The 21317-nt window shown below is 37.0% G+C and overlaps 1 protein-coding gene across 8 annotated transcripts in view; it reads left to right on the top strand.

Annotated features, from left to right (window-relative positions):
* Positions 1 to 21317, top strand: part of IL1RAP (interleukin 1 receptor accessory protein) — a 150213-nt gene that overhangs the window by 98662 nt on the left and 30234 nt on the right. For all 8 annotated transcript variants that reach the window (XR_004275137.1, XM_032298250.1, XM_032298251.1 and 5 more), the window contains 4 exons: positions 9336 to 9501; positions 12385 to 12456; positions 16492 to 16618; positions 18460 to 18608. Coding sequence is in view for 7 of the 8 variants with exons in the window: in XM_032298250.1 (XP_032154141.1) it covers positions 9336 to 9501; positions 12385 to 12456; positions 16492 to 16618; positions 18460 to 18608 (514 nt within the window). In the remaining variant the exon portion in view is untranslated. The remainder of the gene's footprint in view (positions 1 to 9335; positions 9502 to 12384; positions 12457 to 16491; positions 16619 to 18459; positions 18609 to 21317) is intronic.

The following is a 21317-nucleotide window of genomic DNA, read 5'->3' as shown; positions in this document are numbered from 1 at the left end:
ACCTAGCTCTCTGCATAGAAAGCAATTTGCGCTTATCTCCTTTATCACTTTAGGAGGCTTTAATGTCACAGCCAATATTTTGGCTTTGTGTGTTTCAATTCCCACCAATTGACATGCTCATATAAGTTCCTTGACTGTAGCTGCCTTTCCTCTGATTGCCTGCATTGCTTGCTGACATTCTGTGTTAGCATTTTCATAAACCAGTAGCAGCAATAAGATATCGGTGGCCTATGCATGATTAATTTGTCTTGTAATTGCATGGGTTAACCAATTGATAAGTTCAACAAATGGCTCCTGAGGCCCTTGTCCAACATTCACAAAGAATCCCTGTTGAACTCCGCCTTCGGGAATTCGGTCCCAAGCCCTGAGAACACACAAAGACACTTGTGCATAGGCTTTGGGAACAAAACTTAATTGTTGTTGTACATTGACATGGGAAGCCCTCCCCTGGAGCATAGCAGCCCTTGTGTTTTGCCTGACCAGTTGATTCTGGTTGGCTTGTTGTTGGTACAGCTCATCATATTCTGCCTTCCAGAGGAGGTACTGACTGGTCTCTAATGTTGTTTTAGCTAACACTGACCAGTCCTATGGAGACATACTGAAGTTGTTTACTATGGCCTCAATTAATCCTTTTGTAAATGGGCTAGCCACTCCATTTTTTCTCATGCTTTTTATTATCTCTTTATAAACGTCAAAAGAAGTGGGTTCATATACCCAATTGCATTGTTAATCTTGCATTACCATAGGGCAGGCCAAGAGCTCCCCATCTAATGCCACTTGCCTAAGACGGGGCCCCATAGCTACAGTGCATCCCTTGTGTTTTTCCCAATTTATTGGAGGAAAGTGCTCAGGATAAACCTCCATTTCCTCTTTTGTATCTTTACATGGTAATTATGGGGCTGAGGGAGGAGGAGGAGAAAGTAAGGCAGGTGATGATTCATCCTCCCTCCCCTTTTTAGGCTCTGCTGTATAGAGCGAGGCCAAAGCAGCTCGGTAAGGGCCATACTTTAAAGATGTTACTGGGACCCATTGCCATGGTGCATGATGTCATTTAAGATTTCTCCCCACTTGTTCCCAGAGCTCTAGGTCTAGTGTGCTTTCTTCTGGGAACCATGGGTTATGGGAAACCACAGTTTGCATTATGTCCCTTAATTGAGCCTGCAAAACTGAGGCCCTGCTAGCTTTAGGCAGCTGTTTCAATACTTTCATATACTGTTTCTGTTGAGCAGATAACTGTTGTCCCAGGATGAAACCCTAACTTGAAAATTCCCCCGAACTTGAAAACCCTGAGTGGGCACCAATGACTTACTGACTGTGCAGCCTCTTCACCTTTGTTTTAGTGGGTTCCATCATGATCCTCTGCAGTGTTGCTCACACGGGCCACCGACTGCTGAGTCTATCCTGCAGGCTCTGGCTGAGCAATGGATGACAGGAGCACTAAGACACAGGTGTTTTGTGTGAGAGCAGCCAGGGGTCTGCTGGAGAGTGAGAAGCCTCCATAAGCTGGAGCCACTGGCTTCTACTCAGTACAGAAATAACGCCGACAGCCTAGAGCAAACACAACCTGTGAGTAATTAGCATTATCATTACCCTTTACAGGAAGCAGTCATGCTCATGGATGAGCAAAGGTAGGTTTTAGGACAACATGAGTAAACAAGCCCATTTAAGATAAATTCCCCTAAACATCCTTGTACCTATGCCTCGCCGTCTGCCTCAGGGTAGAACAGCTGCCTTCAGCTTACTGTTCCCCAAAACTATGCAAAACCTTTTGACCATTCAAGAAGGTTTGCGTCCTTTCCTTATAATTTCTCCCACCACTCTGAGCGATCTCCGGTATTCCATAAGAGTGATAAGGAGAAATGACTGTTGGTTTTAAGAAGAGAGAGATATGTATCCTTTAAGACTACATATTTCTTGAGCGCAAAGTTGTGTAATATCTTACTCCATGTCTCCAATGATTTCCAGATTTCTGGTTTTCATGACAGGATGACATGGTGCTATTAACAAAGGTATGAAGTAACAGAGGAGAAGCATGTTTAGGAAATAAGTAATGAATTAGGTAACGCCATGTTAAGTTAGTTGCTGATGTCTGTGAGACATCTGGGTAGCAGGTGGCAGTGACTAGCAGGTAGTGGTTACATGATTATGGGTCTGGAGATTGGGGGGAGCAATCAGAGCTAAAGACAAAGAATTGGATGCATTCATGTGATAGTTGAAGCACTTAAGAAGACTAAAGTGAGGAGAGAACTGAGCTAATGCCATATTCTGGAGATACTGTTCATGGGTAAATGGAGACATAAATTCTGAGAAGGAGACAGAAAAAGCCCTAGCTTTAAAACAATTATCATGGTCAATATCCAACCACATTCCAGTAACTAAAATAGACAGACAACAACCAATCATGTTTTCTCTTATTTGATTAAGAAAAGATTGCTAATAATTTCTGATATATTGCTTTCTGGTTCTCTACCTTTGGGTAATCAACTGACACCTGTAATCCTAAGACTTCTGTTCATCTTGGAAACAAAACAAAGATTCTTGGTCACTGCATCCTCCTATCTCTGAACACCAGTGCTATTTTCCTTCTGTTTTCTGCCTTTTCCAATCATCCCCAAGCGTCTACCTAGGTGTCTTGGCCCTTCTTCAGCAATTATTTTTTAGTTGTTATCAAAAGAAGTTCCTACCTCTGTTGGTTCCTACCTGTATGGATCTATCTTTTAATCCTCATGGACTTAATTGCATTACTAAAAGAGAACACTTTTACAATGTCTCTTTCAGTAATGCAAATAAATCTATGAGGATTAAAAGATAGATTCATAATAATAAGTTTCAGGAAATTTGCTTTCCTGTTATCTAAAAGATGAAAGCTGGTAATCTTAAGAAAGGAAGAGGAAACTAATATTTCTTACATTTCAGTAGTCACAAGGCAGTCTGCTGTGTGCTTTATGTTTGTAGGTAACACCAGCTCTGCGAGGGAGATACCATATTTTGACAGATTTAGTAAAGGGCAATTCAGAGAGATAAACAATAACAGCTAACATTTGCTGAACACCAGTATTGTTCCAAATGCTTAATTTTACTTAATTCTTTCAACACCCTTATGAAATAAGCTGTCGTGTTTTCCCCATGTTAAGTTGAGGAACCAAGGTATAGAGTGATTGAGAAATATTTCCAAGGCCATGGAACTAGGAGCTAAGATTCTACCCTATGTAATGTGTCAGGAAATCACATGTTTACATTTCCCTGTATAATTTATTCCAAACGATATAGCTATTAATGGGAGAGTCTGGGATTTCAGGCCAGTTTCAAAAACTGTACTCTCTAGATCTGATGTAGAGAGGGTGGTCCCATCTTTACTTTTGGAGCGTAGGACATTTTGGAAGGGCAGGGTGATTTTTGAACACACACTGGGGTGTGAATGGGACTGTGGGACATAGGGAAACCTTTTGATAGAGGGCCCTGAGAAATCCGAGGAGTCTCAGACAAACTGAGATTACAGGGAACAGAAAACCAAATGTTTCTATTTCAGAATTGCTGAATAAATGGGGTAGGATTGGGTTGTCCTCCTCCACATGCCTTCTCTTTCTCTCTCCTCTTTTTTTTTTTTTTTGCATGGCAGAGTTTCTTTTTTTTAATTTAGGACCCAGAATTCACAATTCACTAATTCAACATTATGTATTCTAGTTTAACTTCTGTGAGTTAAACTGATGTTCAGTAGATACTTATGGAATAAGCCAGGTTTTATAACTAGTCTGGAAAGCAAACCAGAGTTTTAAGTGATTTACAGAATTTCAAATAGCTGGCTTATAAAAGAACTTCTGAAATATAATATGTATATAAATGGGAGGCTGCCTGTTTATTCACATAGGAATTTCCAAACATACAGAAGTAAAGATGCAGGTGATACAATCCTTTTGTTGTTACTTTTGTTACTAATGTTATGAGATTAATTTAGAGTCTTTGGCAAGCCATCCTAACTTTGTGTTACTGTACCAATTTTCTTGCTTATAGTTGGATATTTAAAACTTCATTTTTAGAGATACTTATAAAACCATAGAAAATTTCCTCTTCTCACCAAGGATTAAAGGAACCATTTTATTGGGCGTTTTGTAGATTACATTTATCACAGCTGCTGAAATACTCTAAACTGCTATTTATCTGAATAGATATCATTTTAGATATAACTTTCCTCAAAGCTAGTTTTCCTTGTACCCATAGTAATTATTAAAATTGATATATTACCTCTACTTTTAATTTTTATTGTGAAATTAATCAGAACCGGTCAAACTTTTTTTTAAAAATATTTCTTGGAAAATAGGAAAATATTTGCTTTTCTAGATTAAGTGCTATCAGGAAAGAACATTTCTGAAAAAGTGCCAGGCTTGGCCTTCTTGTTGGCACAGCACATAGTGTTGAGAAGTTAGTTCAAGGTCTGTGTAGTAGGCTTTGTTTTTTAAATGCTTGCTTCTATTTGTTTGACAACTTAGCTTGGTTCTTTATCTCTTTTCTTTCCCTGCACTTCCTATATAGTGATTGGATTTTCAAACTTTAGTGTGAAAGAGTGTGTATCATATTTTCTTTCAGAGCTATGATTCACATATAATTCTATATGTGTATGCATATACATACATTTGACATAGGGTTTAGGGCCTCTGAGGACTCAAGATTCACGACTTAAAGACAAAGCCAAATTCAAATAGCTATGAAGCCTTGAGGCCATATCAGGCCATATAAATCACCTGCTGTGTACTTGATAGCACTTCATTCTTATCTTGTCTTTGTTACTATAGCGATTGCATTTCTCTTTTCTTTAATAAGTAGTGGCCACTCTTTCCCTATCTCTCTTTCCCTTGCATACCAAGCACACAACATAAAACTGAGCCAATTATATTGTACTTAGGAATTGATTAAATGATTGAAGGAATTAAGGGCCATTGGTGTTTTTTTCTGGCTATTGTATACCCAGCACCTAACCCAGTGCTGGCTCATAGGAGGGACTTTGTAATTTGCCGTGTAATCTTTGAATGACTTTGTTCTGTTTATTGGAAGTACTAGTTTATATAGCTCTTCTGAGACTTCATAGCAAAGTAAAATATGTTTTATATCAACTTAATCTTGGATTCAAAAACTTCAGTAGATACTACTAACAGTTCCAACCTTATATCTCAATTAAACTGTTTGTATCTTTATGTCTGCTTTCCCTTTTCATCCTACAACCCACCACTCAATGTCTTAGATTCAAAATACTCATCGGCACTTATACACTCTACAAGCTCTCAACTCCATGCCTTTTGTGTCTTGGTTTTTCTCATTCATACCTTTGATCAGGCAACACTAATGTATCAAGCGTTTACCAAGCACCAAGTATTGAGCAAGTTTCTGACCATGCAGATATGGAACTTATTACCCTCCACTGGCCCTCATGCAATTTAATTTTGCAAAGAAGGAACTCTGCATAAAAACAGAACATTATAATATTGTAGTTTAAGTCCTAATAGGGAGGGGAAAAAAGCTAAGACAATACAGGTGAGTTCTTCATACCTTTTCTTGCTCCTGATGTGTCTATTTCCTGTGTCTGTCTTCTTCGTCAATAGATGTTAATATTCTGCTTATCCTTCAAGAACCAGCCCAAATCTTTCTTCTTCATTAAGTTTTTCTCAGTTGTTTTGTTTTTATTCCACACTCCCTTGCCCATAAATGCCTTTTATTGTGGTTTAGGGCCTCTGAGGACTCAAGATGCATAACTTGAAGACAAATCCAAATTCAAAAGTTATGAGGCCTTCAGGCCGCATCAGGCCATATAAATCACCTGCTCTGTCCTTTGATAGTACTTCATTCATATCTTGTCTTTATTATTATTGTGATTGCATTTCACATTTCTCTTACACTGATTGCAGAAATTAGCCTGTTTTAAGTGGTAGGGCCACATCACACTTTTCACTTAGGCTGGCCCCAGGCATTGACACAGGTTCAGGGCTACTGTATAACATGAAGAGACAGTATCAGGTGAAATTAAAAACAAGCCCTCTGCAACAAGTAGATGTGAATTCAAATTCCAGCTTTAAGGCCATCTAGTGGTATGACATTGATGGTTACTTAACTCGTCTAAGCCTTGTTCATTCATCTATAAAATGGAGGTAAAAGCATCGCAAGTTTTACATGTTTGGAATAAGGATAAAATGACACAGAATACATGTTAAGTGCAGGTCTCCATATAATTTTTATTGCTTTGTTGCAATCCTCCATTAGACTGTGAATAACTGTAAGTTACAATTGTGTCTTTTCCGTTTTCATGCCCTCATGCAGTTCTTTACATATTGTAGGTTTATTGAATGGAAACACTTGTTCTTACTTCGTCATGCCATTCTTCCACGGCACCCTTCCTCTCCCCACATGATTCATTTCAGTTGAAAGATCCCAGAGTCCTTTCTTGTGTTGTTCTTTACCTATATGTTGTGGTCTGTTGCCACAGCAACCAAGACATGGTTGAAAAATCAGTCTTCTATTTAACTTCTCTCTTTTGAATTCAGAATGAGGAACAAATGGGTCAACTTGAAGGATGTGTTTGTTTTCTAGTCAGACAAGTGTTTGCTTCATGTGGAAAGTCTCTTACTGTTAACTCATTTCTTATATTTTAAAGCCTGTTTCCTATTCTTGGGGGAAATCTAAATCTTTATTGAAGTTTGTTTTCTTCTGGATTCCAAATAAATGGTTTTGAGATCAGCATAACATTTTCAGCATTTATTTTAGCAACAGTTTATTATGTTTAATAGTTAATAGTTTATTATGTAATTATTTATTACATTTATAATTATGCTGTGTGTCTCAGGTACATGTGTTGAAGGGTCTAGAGGCCGAGTTGCTCATAAGAAGGAGAAAACTAACCAGACACAATAAGTTAATGTTAATTGACATTAGTGTGACAATATCCTGAATTATCCTCACCATGCATATTACTTAGAATGTAAAATACTCCCTTTATTTCTAAAATGTTTTAGGCCTAGTAGTTTTGAAATAGCTATAAAAAGTTTCTTTCATCACATTCTTAAAGAAATACTGTTGACAAGTTCAATAACAATAATTGACTTCGCATCCTCAAAAGTGGGCTTCTTCAGTTTACCACTGATTGCAGGAATCAATGGTGTAAGGGGTGGAGCCACATCACACTTTTCACTCGGGCTGACTCCAGGCGTAGCACAGGTTCAGGGCTACTGTATAGAATGAAGAGACCGTATCAGGTGAAATTAAAAGCAAGGACTTTGAAACAAGTAGAACTAAATTCAAATTGCAGCTTTAACACCGTCTAGTGGTATGACATTGACAGTTACTTAACTTTTCTAGGCTTTGTTCATTCATCTATAAAATGGAGGTAAAAGCATTACAAACTTGACATGTTTGGAATAGGATCGGATGAGACAGAGTACATGTTAAGTGCCTGTCTTAGTATAGTTTTTATAGCCTTAACTCATTGCTGAGGAGGGGTGTTCATTCTTAGTTAAGAAGCTGGTGAAAGACTGTTATTCAGCTGTCTGGAAAACTGAATTTCAGCTCTCTACTGTGTTATCTAGAATATCTGTCTCATTTTTTTCTGTCTATAAAACTACAGCATGTTTAGTTTGATCTGTCTACTTAGCAGGGATTTAAGAACAGCTAAGCTAACAAACGAGGAGAAAATACCTTTGGACTGTTTAAATGAAAAGTATCACAAAAATAAAAGAGTCCTATTGATACTGTAAGCTCAATTCAAACCAAATCTGACATAAACTTATTATAAGAATACAGGCCATTGAGACCTTATCCTTTGTGGCAACCTAAGGATATTGAAATCATTTGCTGATATGACGGTGCGTAGAAGTATTGCTTATCTTACTTCTTACAGGAGAAGCTGCGTTGAAAAAATATGTTACCTGAGCTTATAGCAGCTTCCTCTTGATGATCTTTTCCATGAAGTGGAAGTTCAATGCTGTTCTTAAAATAAGCATTTCCTGTGACAAAACATTACAAAATGTGCCTCTGTATAACTGTCATATTTCAAAATACATGCTCCAGTAATTGAAGAAAACCTGAATCATACAAACATTGAAGATGAAATATGTGAATATAAAAAATTGAAATTACAGGCTAGTAGTAGACCCCCAGAAATTTAAAGATGTAAAAAGCCTTAGAGATAACCTAATCTTTTTGTCATAGGTGACTTATTGATATTTAAAACAAAAACAAATCTTTTCTAACACTAAATGTTCAACATGTATTTTTGTCACAGATGATGTATTGATTTTTTTCTTAAAAATTGCAAAAAGTAATAATTTAGCCAAATAGTGAGACTGAGGATTCGAAATAGGATTCTAGTTATGTTGAATGAGATAGTTCAATTTCACAATTTTAAATGTCAACAATTCATGAAAATGTGAATTAGAAGCAGAAATACATTCCTAGGCCTTGATAGACCCGTAAAGATATTTCGTTTTTAGATTCTGAAATCTGTGATACTCAATTATAAAAATGGGATAAAGTCAGTGGCTCATGCCTGTAATCTCAGCAGTTTGGGAGGCTGAGGTGGGTAGATCACGAGGTCAAGAGTTCAAGACCAGCCTGGACAGCATGGTGAAACCCCTTCTCTATGGAAAATACAAAAATTAGCCAGGCATGGTGGCATGTAACTATAGTCCCAGATACTCAGGAGGCTGAGGCAGGAGAATTGCTTGAACCCTGGAGGCAGGGGTTGCAGTGAGCTGAGATGCCACCACTGCACTCCCACCTGGGTGACAGAGCAAGATTCCATCTCAAAAAAAAAAAAAAAAAAAAGAAAAGAAAATGGTGTAAAGTAAAAGGAAAACACAAAACAAATAGTTTGGAAATATCTGATCAGAGAAACAACAGGGCGATTAAGAATGCCAAAATCAAACATCTAAATTGAGGCCTGGATTATCAAACAGAATGACTGGATTCCCAAATTAATATAATCAGTGAAAAAATATTACAAAAAGAAAAAGAATTGCTTACTAAATCCTTAGTCATTATTTCAAAACTGTGACTTTGCTTTACTGTCAACATAGGATGCCCAGAATTTGATCCTGAGACAGGAAGCCTGTGTTTTTAAAGTCACATTTTAGTTTAGAATTTTAATTTCTCATGATCAGAGAAGATAATGGCATGTATTTCATTTATTCTTTGCAGAAATCTTATCAAATACTTGACCAAAACAGTTTTATTAAAACTGCAGCATGAATATTTAGGTGTTCTGTGCAAAATTAGATGTGACTGCGCATGTGTTGTTTGTATATTTTCTATGTATGTGTCTGAAAAGTAAAATTTGATTTTTTTACTTTTTCTAGGGCTGTAATAAAATACAGAATTTTCATAATGTAGTACCTGAAGATATGAACTTGAGTTTTCTTATTGCCTTAATTTCAAATAATGGAAATTACACATGTGTTGTCACATATCCAGAAAATGGACGTACATTTCATCTCACCAGGACTCTGACTGTAAAGATAGTAGGTAAGCATGATCAGTATTCAGAACACATAACAAGTATGTGCTCATCTTATTATGGTTTTTAATACTTTTTTACACACTAGTATGTAAATAGTATAAGAAAAGAGATTCATGTTTTTTGTTTACAGCACTGTCTCTAGAGCCTTTACCCATTCCATGCACATAGTAAGCGTTCAGTTACTCTGGGTCAACTGAATGACTATGTGAATGAATGAATGAATGAAGTAAAGGTAGTTTGGGGAGGGAAGGAAGTACCAGACAGATCTGTGTTCAAATTTTATCACTGCCACTTATTAGAAACATGACTTTGAACAAGGTCTGTGTCTTTATCTGTACTTTACAGCTAAAATTGACTGAGAATATTAGAAATAATATTCATATTGTGTTAATGCAGTTTTAGGCAAGCAATAAAGAATTGGTGAATGGTAGGTAATGTTTTTGTCAAAAGAATGTTTTACATGGATTAAGTAAACTCTGTGTTTCTATATACTGAAACTGCCGTAGCTATTGCTGAAGGTATTTGCTGGCAATAATGTTCAACCATTATTTTGCAGTAAGAGAATGGGGGTGAGAAACGGTGATTCTTAGAAAGAGTTGACAAACTCCTAGCAAACCCAGAAATAAAGAAAAATCGTGTCTGGATATGTGGCTTTTGGGGATGAGCCCTAGATACCACTGTGTCCACTGTATTAAAAAAGATAGCATATCTGGGTAATATTTTGTCATACCCTGTCTTTTAATAGATGGAAAATTAGGCTGACTGACAGGAAGTAACCTGTTTAGAGACACTCAGTGAGTAACTTGAAGAAGTAATTCTAAATCCCATGTCTATGTTCAGGGCTTTTTCTAATGGTCTGATGTCAGATTTAGTGTAAGTTACCTACAAAAAGGCTTTAATATAGTTCACATAGTATTCAAACAATGTTGTAATCACTTCTCTTCTTTTTCTGCTTACTTTCTAAATAATGCTTAGCTGGGGATTAATTCATAAGAAAAAAACAGACTAAATTCTAAAAGTCAAATGAATAATATAACCTTATATTCACCTTGGCGGTTGCTTCTAATATATGTACTTAAATGTACACATTTTGGGGAAGTTGGGAATAAGCATACATGGTCACTCTAATTAATAGATATAAAAATTGACACGCATCTGAGCATTGCGAGTTTCTTTCTCAACTTTCAAGCAATGCAATTTGTTGTTTCAAAGCTGTGAAGTATTGAGTATTTATTATATACCAGTAGCATTTCATTAATAAATATTACTTAGTTTATTTCTCATAATGAAACTGTGATGTGAGTTTTAATTATCCACATTTTAGAGTTACAAAAACTTAGCTTTTCAAAAATTAGGAAAAAACAAGTAACTTTACTTTTGTATATTTATATGGTTAGTATATGGCCAAATCAGCATTAGAACTTGGTTATTAAATCTTTGGAGCCCATACTTTGGAAGATAACACTAACAACTCTATTCAATATGTTATTTTAAGTTTTGGAGTATTAAATATTATAAAGGGCAGCAATCTCATAAATGAATATTCAACTGATAACTAGTCATCAAGTAGAGTAATGTGCCAGCCTTAACATCATGATTGTGAATTTTCCATCTATTTACTCATTAGTGTAATACTTCCTTAACCAGGTTCCATACTAGATACTCTGGGTAATGTGAAGAAACCTAGAGAGAAGAAACAACTCATTAAGGCATGAAAGCAATCAGTTATTATACAACATAAGACCTCTATCTCACGTAAGCTTTGAAAAGCAACACTGGTTAAGCAATCTGACCTGAAACATGGAGGCTATTTAGTATATTTTATTTGTTTCTTTGTAAAGTAAAAGCTATTTTTTTCTATGCTCAAAATGTGTGACTTTTCTACACCAAGTAATTCTCACCTTTTCTGAGGACATTAACTATATGTCCTACATGTTAATTCAATTTGACACCAGCTATCCGGAGTTAGCACAGACCCCACAGGTAAAGGACTCATTCCTACAATACTGCCCCACCCCCTACTTTAGATTCCAGTCACAAGCAGTGGGTTCCCAGGTTACCCACAATTCTGTCTGAGTTGGCTACACACTGAGGATTCCCACCACTTCCTCCTCAGGTTCTGTGATTTGCTGTAATGGCTCACAAAACTCAGGACAACCTTTTACTTACACTTACTGGGTTACTATAAAAGATATTGTAAAGGATTCAAATGAACATCCAGATGAAGTGATACATAGGGTGAGGTCTGGAAGGGTCCTGAGTTCAGGGCTGCACCCTCCCAGTTTGTGGATGTCCTCACTAGCCCAGAAGCCCTCCAGACCTCACTGTTTTGGGTTTTTATGCAGGTTCCATCACATAGGCATTATTAAGTAAAAGGACTGGAAACTTCAGTCACACTCTCAAACTTCCAGGAATGGGTAAAGGCTGGAGATTGAGTTAATAATCTATGATCTTTCTGGCTACTAGCAGTCATCCAGAAGCTATATAGGAGCCCTAGTCACCAGTCATGTCATTAGCATATAAAAAGACACACATTACTCTAGAGATTCCAAAGGTCTTAGAAGCCCTTATATTAGGAATTTGGGAGTAAGAACAAAATTAAAATGAAAGATGCTCCTGTTACCTCTATCTCACAGAAAATCACAAGGGTTTTAGGAGCCCATGTCGAGAACTAGGGGCAGACATCAAATCTGTATTTCCTTTATTTCATACTTTGCTTGTTTTAAATGAATGAAATATAGTAATTGAGTATGTATTGGACTATAGGCCTTCTCTAAAACAATTGACAAACTATGCCAGGAAGTTAGGCCAGGTTCAGAGAAGAGCAGATTTTTGAATAAGGCTATGTGATTTAACATCATCTCCCTTTTTCATTTCCTCTACCACAGGCTCTCCAAAAAATGCAGGCCCCCCCGTGATCCATTCACCTAATGATCATGTGGTCTATGAGAAAGAACCAGGTAATTACAGCTATGTCTCTGAATTTCACTTAGATTCTCTTAATTACAAGGAATGAAATGTCATTTAAGTTAATGCAGAAAATAGACAACTGTCATAAAGAAACACATGATTTGCAAACTGAAATGCCAGAAACCAAGGCAGCTCTTGAGAACAGTTACTTCACTGATCTCATGGGCAGCTCAAGAATTTTTTGCTTCACTCTTGGTGTCTGCTCCCTTCTCACACTGCTAGCCATCTTACTCTGCTGATTAGTGATTTCTGTTTGATGCAAACTTTAGCTTGCACAGGGCTTTGGTTTGCCAAAGCTGCAACATGAGCACAAGATTCAAATATCCTTCAAGCTCCTACTCCACTATGAAAGGTCAGTGGTGAATCTTGGAGGCAAGACTGTGAATATAATAGGTAACAACTGATAAAACTAGTAGACGTTGTTTGAGAACACTATTGAATGCTTACTGTTCTTCTTTTGGTTTTAGTATTTTTTATTCTAGACAAAAATAATTTATAACTGACCAAATAACAGATAATGTGTTATTCTTTTTTTTTTTTTTTTTTAAGACAGAGTCTTGCTCTGTTATCAGGCTGGAATGAAGTGGTGTGATCTTGGCTCACTGCAACCTCCACTTCCCGGGTTCAAGCAATTCTCCTGCTTCAGCCTCCCCAGTAGCTGGGATTACAGATGTGCACCACCATGCCCAGCTAATTTTTGTGTTTTTAGTAGAGACGGGGTTTCACCATGTTGGTCAGGATAGTCTTGATCTCTTGACCTCATGATCCACCCTCCTCAGCCTCCCAAAGTGCTGGGATTACAGGCACGAGCCACCTCACCCCCATGTTGTTCTTTTGACTCAAAGCCTCCCATAGTTCAGTGAATAGGAAACTATAGAAAATTTTATTATTTTCTATGTGGTATCACTTACAATAGATCCACATAACAAAGATAATAGCTCTCCAAAAAGAAAAGGATTTATTCAGGAATGAATTGCAGATAGCAGTCCAAGAATATGCATGCTATGGCATCCCATGTTGGGATCACAGTCATACCCAGTAAGCATAGGAATGTAACAGCTTTGAAAGGCATAGTGAGGAAGATTACATAAGTTGTTTTGAAATAATTATCCTTGGTTATAAGAATCAGTAACAGGGTAACATCAGTCCAAGCTTGACTGGCAATTGGTGGTCAGACCTCCTCACAGAAACATTATTTGTGTAAGGATCGCGCTGGCCTTTGTACAATATAGTGGTTCTCAGAGTCCTTGTGCCAGTTTTTATAATAGGTCTGTGTGTTTGAGGGCCCCTTTTAAATGACCTTTCAACTCCTTTTCGTTAGAATGTGGCACAAGTGACTCTATTTTGACTCTGACAGCTTTCACAGAGGTATAAAAGAGCATCTGTCTAAAATGTGCTAAAGATAATAGTCAGTTGTTAATGGGTGAAAACAACTCAGAGGATGCCATTCAATAAAAAAGAAAGGTAGAGAAAGCAGTCTGTAGTTGTTAATGGAAAGCTGACAGACACGGGAACTGTCAAAATGGATCCTCCACTCTAAACACCTCTTTTTTCAGGCAGTACCTATATTTTGTGGTCAGTAGGGAGTAAGCGGGATATATGACAGAATGAAAAAAAATCAAAAAGCCTATGGAGTCGCTGCAAGACACATACAGCCCCGATGAGTATCTCTGGGCCACTATCTAAAGGATCCTTGAAGTCTTCAGCTCACTTGCCTTAAGCCATAAGCACAACTTCTCTGACATGCATGCAGTTGCTAGACTGGTCAACTGGCAGTAACTTGAGCGTGCTGTTTCTGAGGGTGCACCTACCCACACTGCAGTGGAGCCTCATGTGCTCGCTGTGCATTTTTGCAGCTGATGACTTGAACTGGATGCTGCACAAGCACCATTTGTTTGCCAGAAAGTTTAACATGGATGTGGAACATGGATGTGGACCTCTTTGCCATCCAGCGTTTGGATGAGCACCTGAGGCCTAAAGCTTAAAACACTGACCATTATAGGCAATCTTAGGGAACATTTTATGCATCCGTATTATTTCTATTTGGTTCCTCTTGTCAATAAGCCTCAGAAAAAAAATGTATAGATTTCTTTTTGGAGCAGGGGCGCTAAGTCTTCATGTCAGAAAAGCTGCATGGTTTCTGCAGAGCACAGTTAGCAAGAAAGGCTATAACATTAAATGTTTATCTAAAATTAACATGAGTAGGAGTAAAAGTAGCTGTGACATCAGGGCAGGCAGCAAAGCATTCTGGAGCAAGGGGGCTGGGGTGGCTAGGGAAGATGCTGATTCAAAAAAAAAAAAAAAAGAGAGAGAGAGCTCAGGGACTTAACAGAATGAGATTTGACTTGTGCCAAAACTATTTTGAGATTTTAAATATGACATTTTTCCTGGTATGAATAATTTATCTCAACAAACAATAATAAAGATACAAGTGATCTTGTGTTATATATGTTGGCATAGAAATTTGATTTTACTCAGAAAAAAAAAAGATAATAGTAATCAGCATAGATAGAGAACAATACCAAAAAATTAAGACAAGTTTGAAAATATGACTTACTTTGTGAAACACAGAGAACACGGTAAGAGGCTGAATTTCCTAGAATTAGTTATGGCTTCATATATTCATATGAATACTCTTCCTGCTGTCAGGGTAAACCCTTATTACTAACATAAATATATTTCTGTACCTGTCAAATTGTGCTACAGAAAGACTGTTGAATCCATGTCTCCTTTATCTTCTTAGTGACATACAGATAGGGAAAACTGGAGGGGAAAGACCTAAGAACAGTTGCATTGGGAGGGCAGATAGAGTATGGCCATTCAGTCAGATAAGCCTAAGTTCAAATTAGGGCGAGCAGGACACTTTCTGTGAGTAAACATAGCCACTACCTATTAATATAGCTCAACAGGAAAGCAGGCATAAAGCAGAACTGTTCTGGGCAAACTGGGAGGGAAGGTCAGTCTAGGTCAAATCCTGGCCCTTTACTTATTAATAATTTAACCTAGGAAGATCATTTAGCATCCTTAAGCTTCAGTTTTTACATTTGTTAGACATAGATTAAAAAAATACCTTATAGTGCTTTTATAAGTTTAAATAAGTCTATTAATAAATATAAATATTTGGTACGATAACTTGTACAAAGTTCTTAGTAAGTATGTTGCTGCTGCTGTCGCAGCTGTTACTGCTGTTTTCTGCCTAGGGATCTCCCTAAGCTCATGTTCCATCTCAGAAGGATAGCATAGAATTCTCTAGTTTTAACTTATGTTAAAATTTATTGAATGCACCTGGATTCAATAAAGGACAGACAATAAGGAGAACCCGTCCTTAGTTACCCTTCATGAGGAAAATAACAAAGGAGAAGAGCAGTCTATGGAGGTCTAGGGCTAAAAAGGATATTGTCAGAGACTTTTTATTTTTTTGAGAAGGAGTCTTACTCTATTGCCAGATTGTAGTGGAGTGGCACAATCTCGGCTCACTGAAACCTCCACCTCCTAGGTTCAAGCAGTTCACCTGCTTCAGCCTCCCGACTAGCTGGGATTACAGGCATGTGTCACCATGCCCTTCTAATTTTTGTATTTTTAGTAGAGACAGGGTTTCACCATGTTGGCCAGGCTGGTCTCAGACTCCTGACTACAAGTGATCCACCCATCTCGGCCTCCCAAACTGCTAGGATTACAGGTGTGAGATACCACACCTTTTTTTGTTTAAAAAAGTCAGAGACTTTTAAACAAATATCATCATTTTAGAATGTATTTAGATTATATTGAAAAAAAAATGGCCACTCTGGTAGTTTCATACAAAGTTGATGGCCTTCTTTATTTGGTTTTGTTTGTTTCTTTTGAAATGAAGTATGGTACATTACCTTATTGAAGTCAACTAGAAAATTACTCATAAGCAGGGTTTCAGGTACACGTAATTCATAGCTTCTCATTAGCCAGAAAGTAGAACCAATATAGCCATGTGAAGGATAAATACTGATGGGTTAACTTCGTCTTTGTTTTTTTTGTTGTTTTGTTTTTTTCAGGGGAGGAGCTACTCATCCCCTGCACAGTCTATTTTAGTTTTCTGATAGATTCTCGCAATGAGGTTTGGTGGACCATTGATGGAAAAAAACCTGATGACATCACTGTTGATGTAACCATTAACGAAAGGTATCCACGGGGGCAGGCAAGGGAGTGACTAACCTTTGTTTCTCAACCTAATGATCTCGGATGTCTGTTCTAGTCAATGGAAATAAAAATTCTCATTTTTCCCTATCACTAACAAAAGTCGACAAGATTTTCGAATTTTTGGTGGCTGCATCCCAAAATCGGGCTACTGGACTGCAAGGAACAGATGCTGCCTGATGACCAGTAGAGAATTGAATTAGAATGTTCTGAGGCTGAGCATCTTCATCAGATTGTCCACAGGGCATGCGCCTTATTGCCTTAAGCCCAGTAAGATTCACACATTATGATACCCACATGGAAGTAGGGGGAATACATATCTTACATGAATAAAAAGGCCACAGTCGAGGGTTGTGGATATTTGGAAACCTATCAGTGTAGTTGTGTTTTTCCTTTTCTTGATCCTAGTGACTGGGCCTATGTATTTTTGTCTCAGGTAATTATGTTTTGTTTTTTGCGTTTCAGTGAGCATGTATTTCCTCTCTCCTCCTCTTTCTTAACTCACATAACCTATAGTTACATTTATAATTAGTTATTTTTTTAATATTAACTAAATATATTTGTGTACTTGAAATTTTATTTTATTTGGGTAGTAATATAACCCACTCATAAAATAAAATAATATTTTATTCCTAAATAAACCTGACTATTTAGGGGGTTTGGCAAAGGGGAAAGTGTGAATCTTTGAAGACAGAAGATTACACAGTAAATGAAGCATACCATTACCAAACAGGAATTGTTTGGTACAATAATTAAAACTACAATAATTAAAAATTTGCAGCTGGTCAGCTACATGACAAATGCAGCCCATTCTCATAATAATAATGAATAAATAATAAGGAAAGTCATGTTGTTCCACTTTGCTGCTATTGAAACTTACTCGGTGTTCATAGGATAGCAGTGGAGTTAAGCTTAAGCTAAACCAATCAGAGCCCTTAACCAAATTCTCATACCTGACAATAAGCCTAATCAAGAAGAGAACCTAGATGGCAGTCAACTGTAGCAGAGAGATTTTTCAACACGATGAGCAAAGGAGTTCAAAGGGATTTTAAATTTTGATCTGAGACCCAAAGCATTTGATCTCTGATTCCCTGAGAGTTGGATATATTTATTTTTACAAAGTTTATTTGTTCATAACTGCTTCCCCTTTTTATATGTTAGGATTTAACCAGGAGATTTCAGATTTCTGACCAAAATATTCTACCTGTCTTCAGAATCCATACTTTGGGAATCACTGAAATGCATCAGCTATTCCAATGGGATAACAATAATGGCCTACATGAATATTTATTAAGCATTATTCTAATATTCATGCCTTAGCACATTCAGTCTTCAGAATTCCTGAATAAATTAACACATATAAGGCACTGTGTGGGCATTACAACTTTCGTCTTTCCAAAAGAGGAACGTAAGACGTGGAAAGATTAGTTATCTCACCCAAAATATATAGCCAGAAATTGACAAATCCTGGATAAAAACTCAAATGAACCTAGCCCCAGAAGCTTCTCTTTAAACTGATACAGCATTCTTCCTCAGAAGTTTAAGCAAAAGAAACATTTAGTTTTGAAGAGAAATCTATAAAAAGAAGCCGGTATTGGGATTCAATCTAGACAATGGGATGGTGTGTAGTATAGATGGTATAGTATAGTATTAGAATCCTACCATTAATACTTTGTAATCACTGCATGACAGGCAGCTCAATTTATCAACCTTCCTCACCCTAGCCTGTTGTGGGGGTCTGTGGTTGCTTACTTGTCTGGTTCATACACAGTCCGTAGCTCTCCAGTCATTCTCAAATGCTTTGATTTTCTTCCCTCTATGTCTAGTATAAGTCACAGTAGAACGGAAGATGAAACAAGAACTCAGATCTTGAGCATCAAGAAAGTTACCTCTGAGGATCTCAAGCGCAACTATGTCTGTCATGCTAGAAGCACCAAAGGCGAAGTTGCCAAAGCAGCCAAGGTGAAGCAGAAAGGTAATAGATGCACTCAGTGATGACGGTCTGAACTCCAAATGTAACAGTGTGATGAATAAGGACAAAAGGAGAAATTGAGAACAAGAGAGCTCTAGCACCTAGCCCAACGGCATCTAACCCACAGTAGTAAATCAGAATTAAATGAAAAATATGAAAGTTCCCATCGATGTAAAGATACTCAAAATATTATTTCTGATACTGTTAGTACCTTAATGCCCAAATGTAGCTTGAAAAATCCACATGATTACAATAAGACAAAATTTTGTGTCTGTACAATTATGAAAAATTAAAAACAAAGAAAATATTGAAAGCTACCAATGATATAAAAAAGTGGTAGAACTGACTTGGCTATGTGGGCTCTCTTTTGGTTCCATATGAAGTTTAAGGGGGTTTTTTCCAGTTCTGTGAAGAGGGTCATAGGTAGGCTTGATGGGTATAGCATTCAATCTATAAATTACTTAGGCCAGTATGGCCATTTTCACAATGTTGATTTTTCCTAACCATGAGCATGGAATGTTTTTCCATCTGTTTGTGTCCTCTCTTACTTCCTTGAGCAGTGGTTTGTGGTTCTCCTAGCCATGTGCAGAAAACAGAAATTGAACCCCTTCGTAACACCTTACACTAAAATTAACTCCAGATGGATTAAAGACTTTAACATAAGACCTAATGCCATAAAAACCCTAGAAGAAAACCTAGGCAAAAACCATTCAGGACATAGGCATAGGCAAGGACTTCACGACTAAAACACCAAAAGCATTGGCAACAAAAGCCAAAATGGACAAATGGGATCTAATTAAACCCCAGAGCTTCCACACAGCAAAAGAAACAATCATTAGAGTGAACCGGCAACCAACATAATGGGAAAAAAATTTTGCAATCTACCCTTCTGACAAAGGGCTAATATCCAGAATCTACAGAGAATTAAGAGATTTACAAGAAAAAAACAAGCCCATACAAAAGAGGGCAAAGGATATGAACAGACACTTTTCAAAAGAAGACATATATAAGGCCAACAAACATATGAAAAAATGCTCATCATCACTGGTCATTAGAGAAATGCAAATCAAAACCACTTTTAGATACCATCTCACACCAGTTAGAATGGCGATCATTAAAAAATCTGGAGACAACAGATGCTAGAGATGATGTGGAGAAATAGGAACACTTTTACACTGTTGGTGGGAGTATAAATTAGTTCAACCATTGTGGAAGACAGTGTGGCACTTCCTCAAGGACCTAGAAATAGCAATTCCATTTAACCCAGCAATCCCATTACTGGTTATATATCCAAGGGATTGTAAATCGTTCTATTATAAAGACACATGCACACATATGTTCATTGTGGCACTGTTTACAATAGCAAAGACCTGGAACCAACCCAAATGCCCATCAATGATAGACTGGACAGGGAAAATATGGCACATATACACAATGGAATACTATGCAGCCATAAATGATGAGTTCATGTCCTTTGTAGGAACATGGATGAACCTGGAAACCATCATTCTCAGCAAACTGACACAAGAACAGAAAATCAAACACCGCATGTTCTTAACTCATAGGTGGGTGTTGAACAATGAGAACACATAGACACAGGAAGGGGAGTATCACACACTGGAGTCTGTTGCGAGGGACTAGGGGAGGGACAGTGGGGGATAGGGAGTTGGGGAGGGCTAACATGAGGAGAAATGCAAGATATAGGTGATGGGGATGGAGGCAGCAAATCACATTGCCATGTATGCACCTATGCAACCATCCTGCATGTTCTTCACATGTACCCCAGAACCTAAAGTTCAATAAAATACAGACACACACACACACACACACATATATATGTGTGTATATATATATATATAAAAAGCCAGAAAAGAAAAAGTGTTAGAGCCACATATTGAATTATTAAGACCCTTTTAAAAATCAATCATGGCAGAGTTCAAGAGTCATAAAAAATATTGCATCATCTGACCTAATACATTTGGATTTTTTCCTGAACAAATAACAAAGAGAATTATATATCTTTTAATATTCTTAGAAGCATTATCTGTAATTGTGAAACATTATTAATAGCAGCCATCTAATTGTATGCAATTAATTAATTAAAGTATTAAATGTTTATCCTCAGAAAAAATAAATAATTATAATACTATCATTTTAAATACTTTGTATCAATATTTAAGCAGTTTATAATATACCAGTTTCCACAATTGCTAAAATAAAAATCATTTAAATTATGATTTTAAATGATACAAACATGATTTCTATGTTGATATTACTATTTCATTCTACAATAAATGAAAAGTATAAAGCCTCCTTGTGAGAAGTGCTGGTCCTAAAACAGACTGTGTCTAAAATTTTCTTTGTGTCTCTCACCTAACACGGAATCCCAGAAAATCCCTTCAAGGATGTTTTCAATGTTCTTGAGAAAAATAATGATGACTTATCACACATGCAATCAGATCATTCAGAATCATCCTGGCTCCTAGTGTCTGACAGAGTGTTTAATATTTATTCAAAAGTGAAAAAGATAGCACATAATTGTTACATTTTGCAATGAGATTTAATGCTCTTTTAAAGCTGATTAAAAATAGGATTCACCTCAACCTTTCATTACAATTGAAAAAGCAAAGGCCTGACATGTATATGCCTCTTATGAAGTATTAGTGGATTGATTCAAGGTAATTCATTGCTTCTGCTCCTCAGAAGCCAGGG

Source organism: Sapajus apella, unplaced genomic scaffold (genome assembly GCF_009761245.1).
Source record: "Sapajus apella isolate SASKATOON/1434 unplaced genomic scaffold, GSC_monkey_1.0 scaffold38, whole genome shotgun sequence".
Taxonomy (NCBI): Eukaryota; Metazoa; Chordata; class Mammalia; order Primates; family Cebidae; genus Sapajus; species Sapajus apella.
This window is presented reverse-complemented; position numbering and strand designations above follow the sequence as displayed.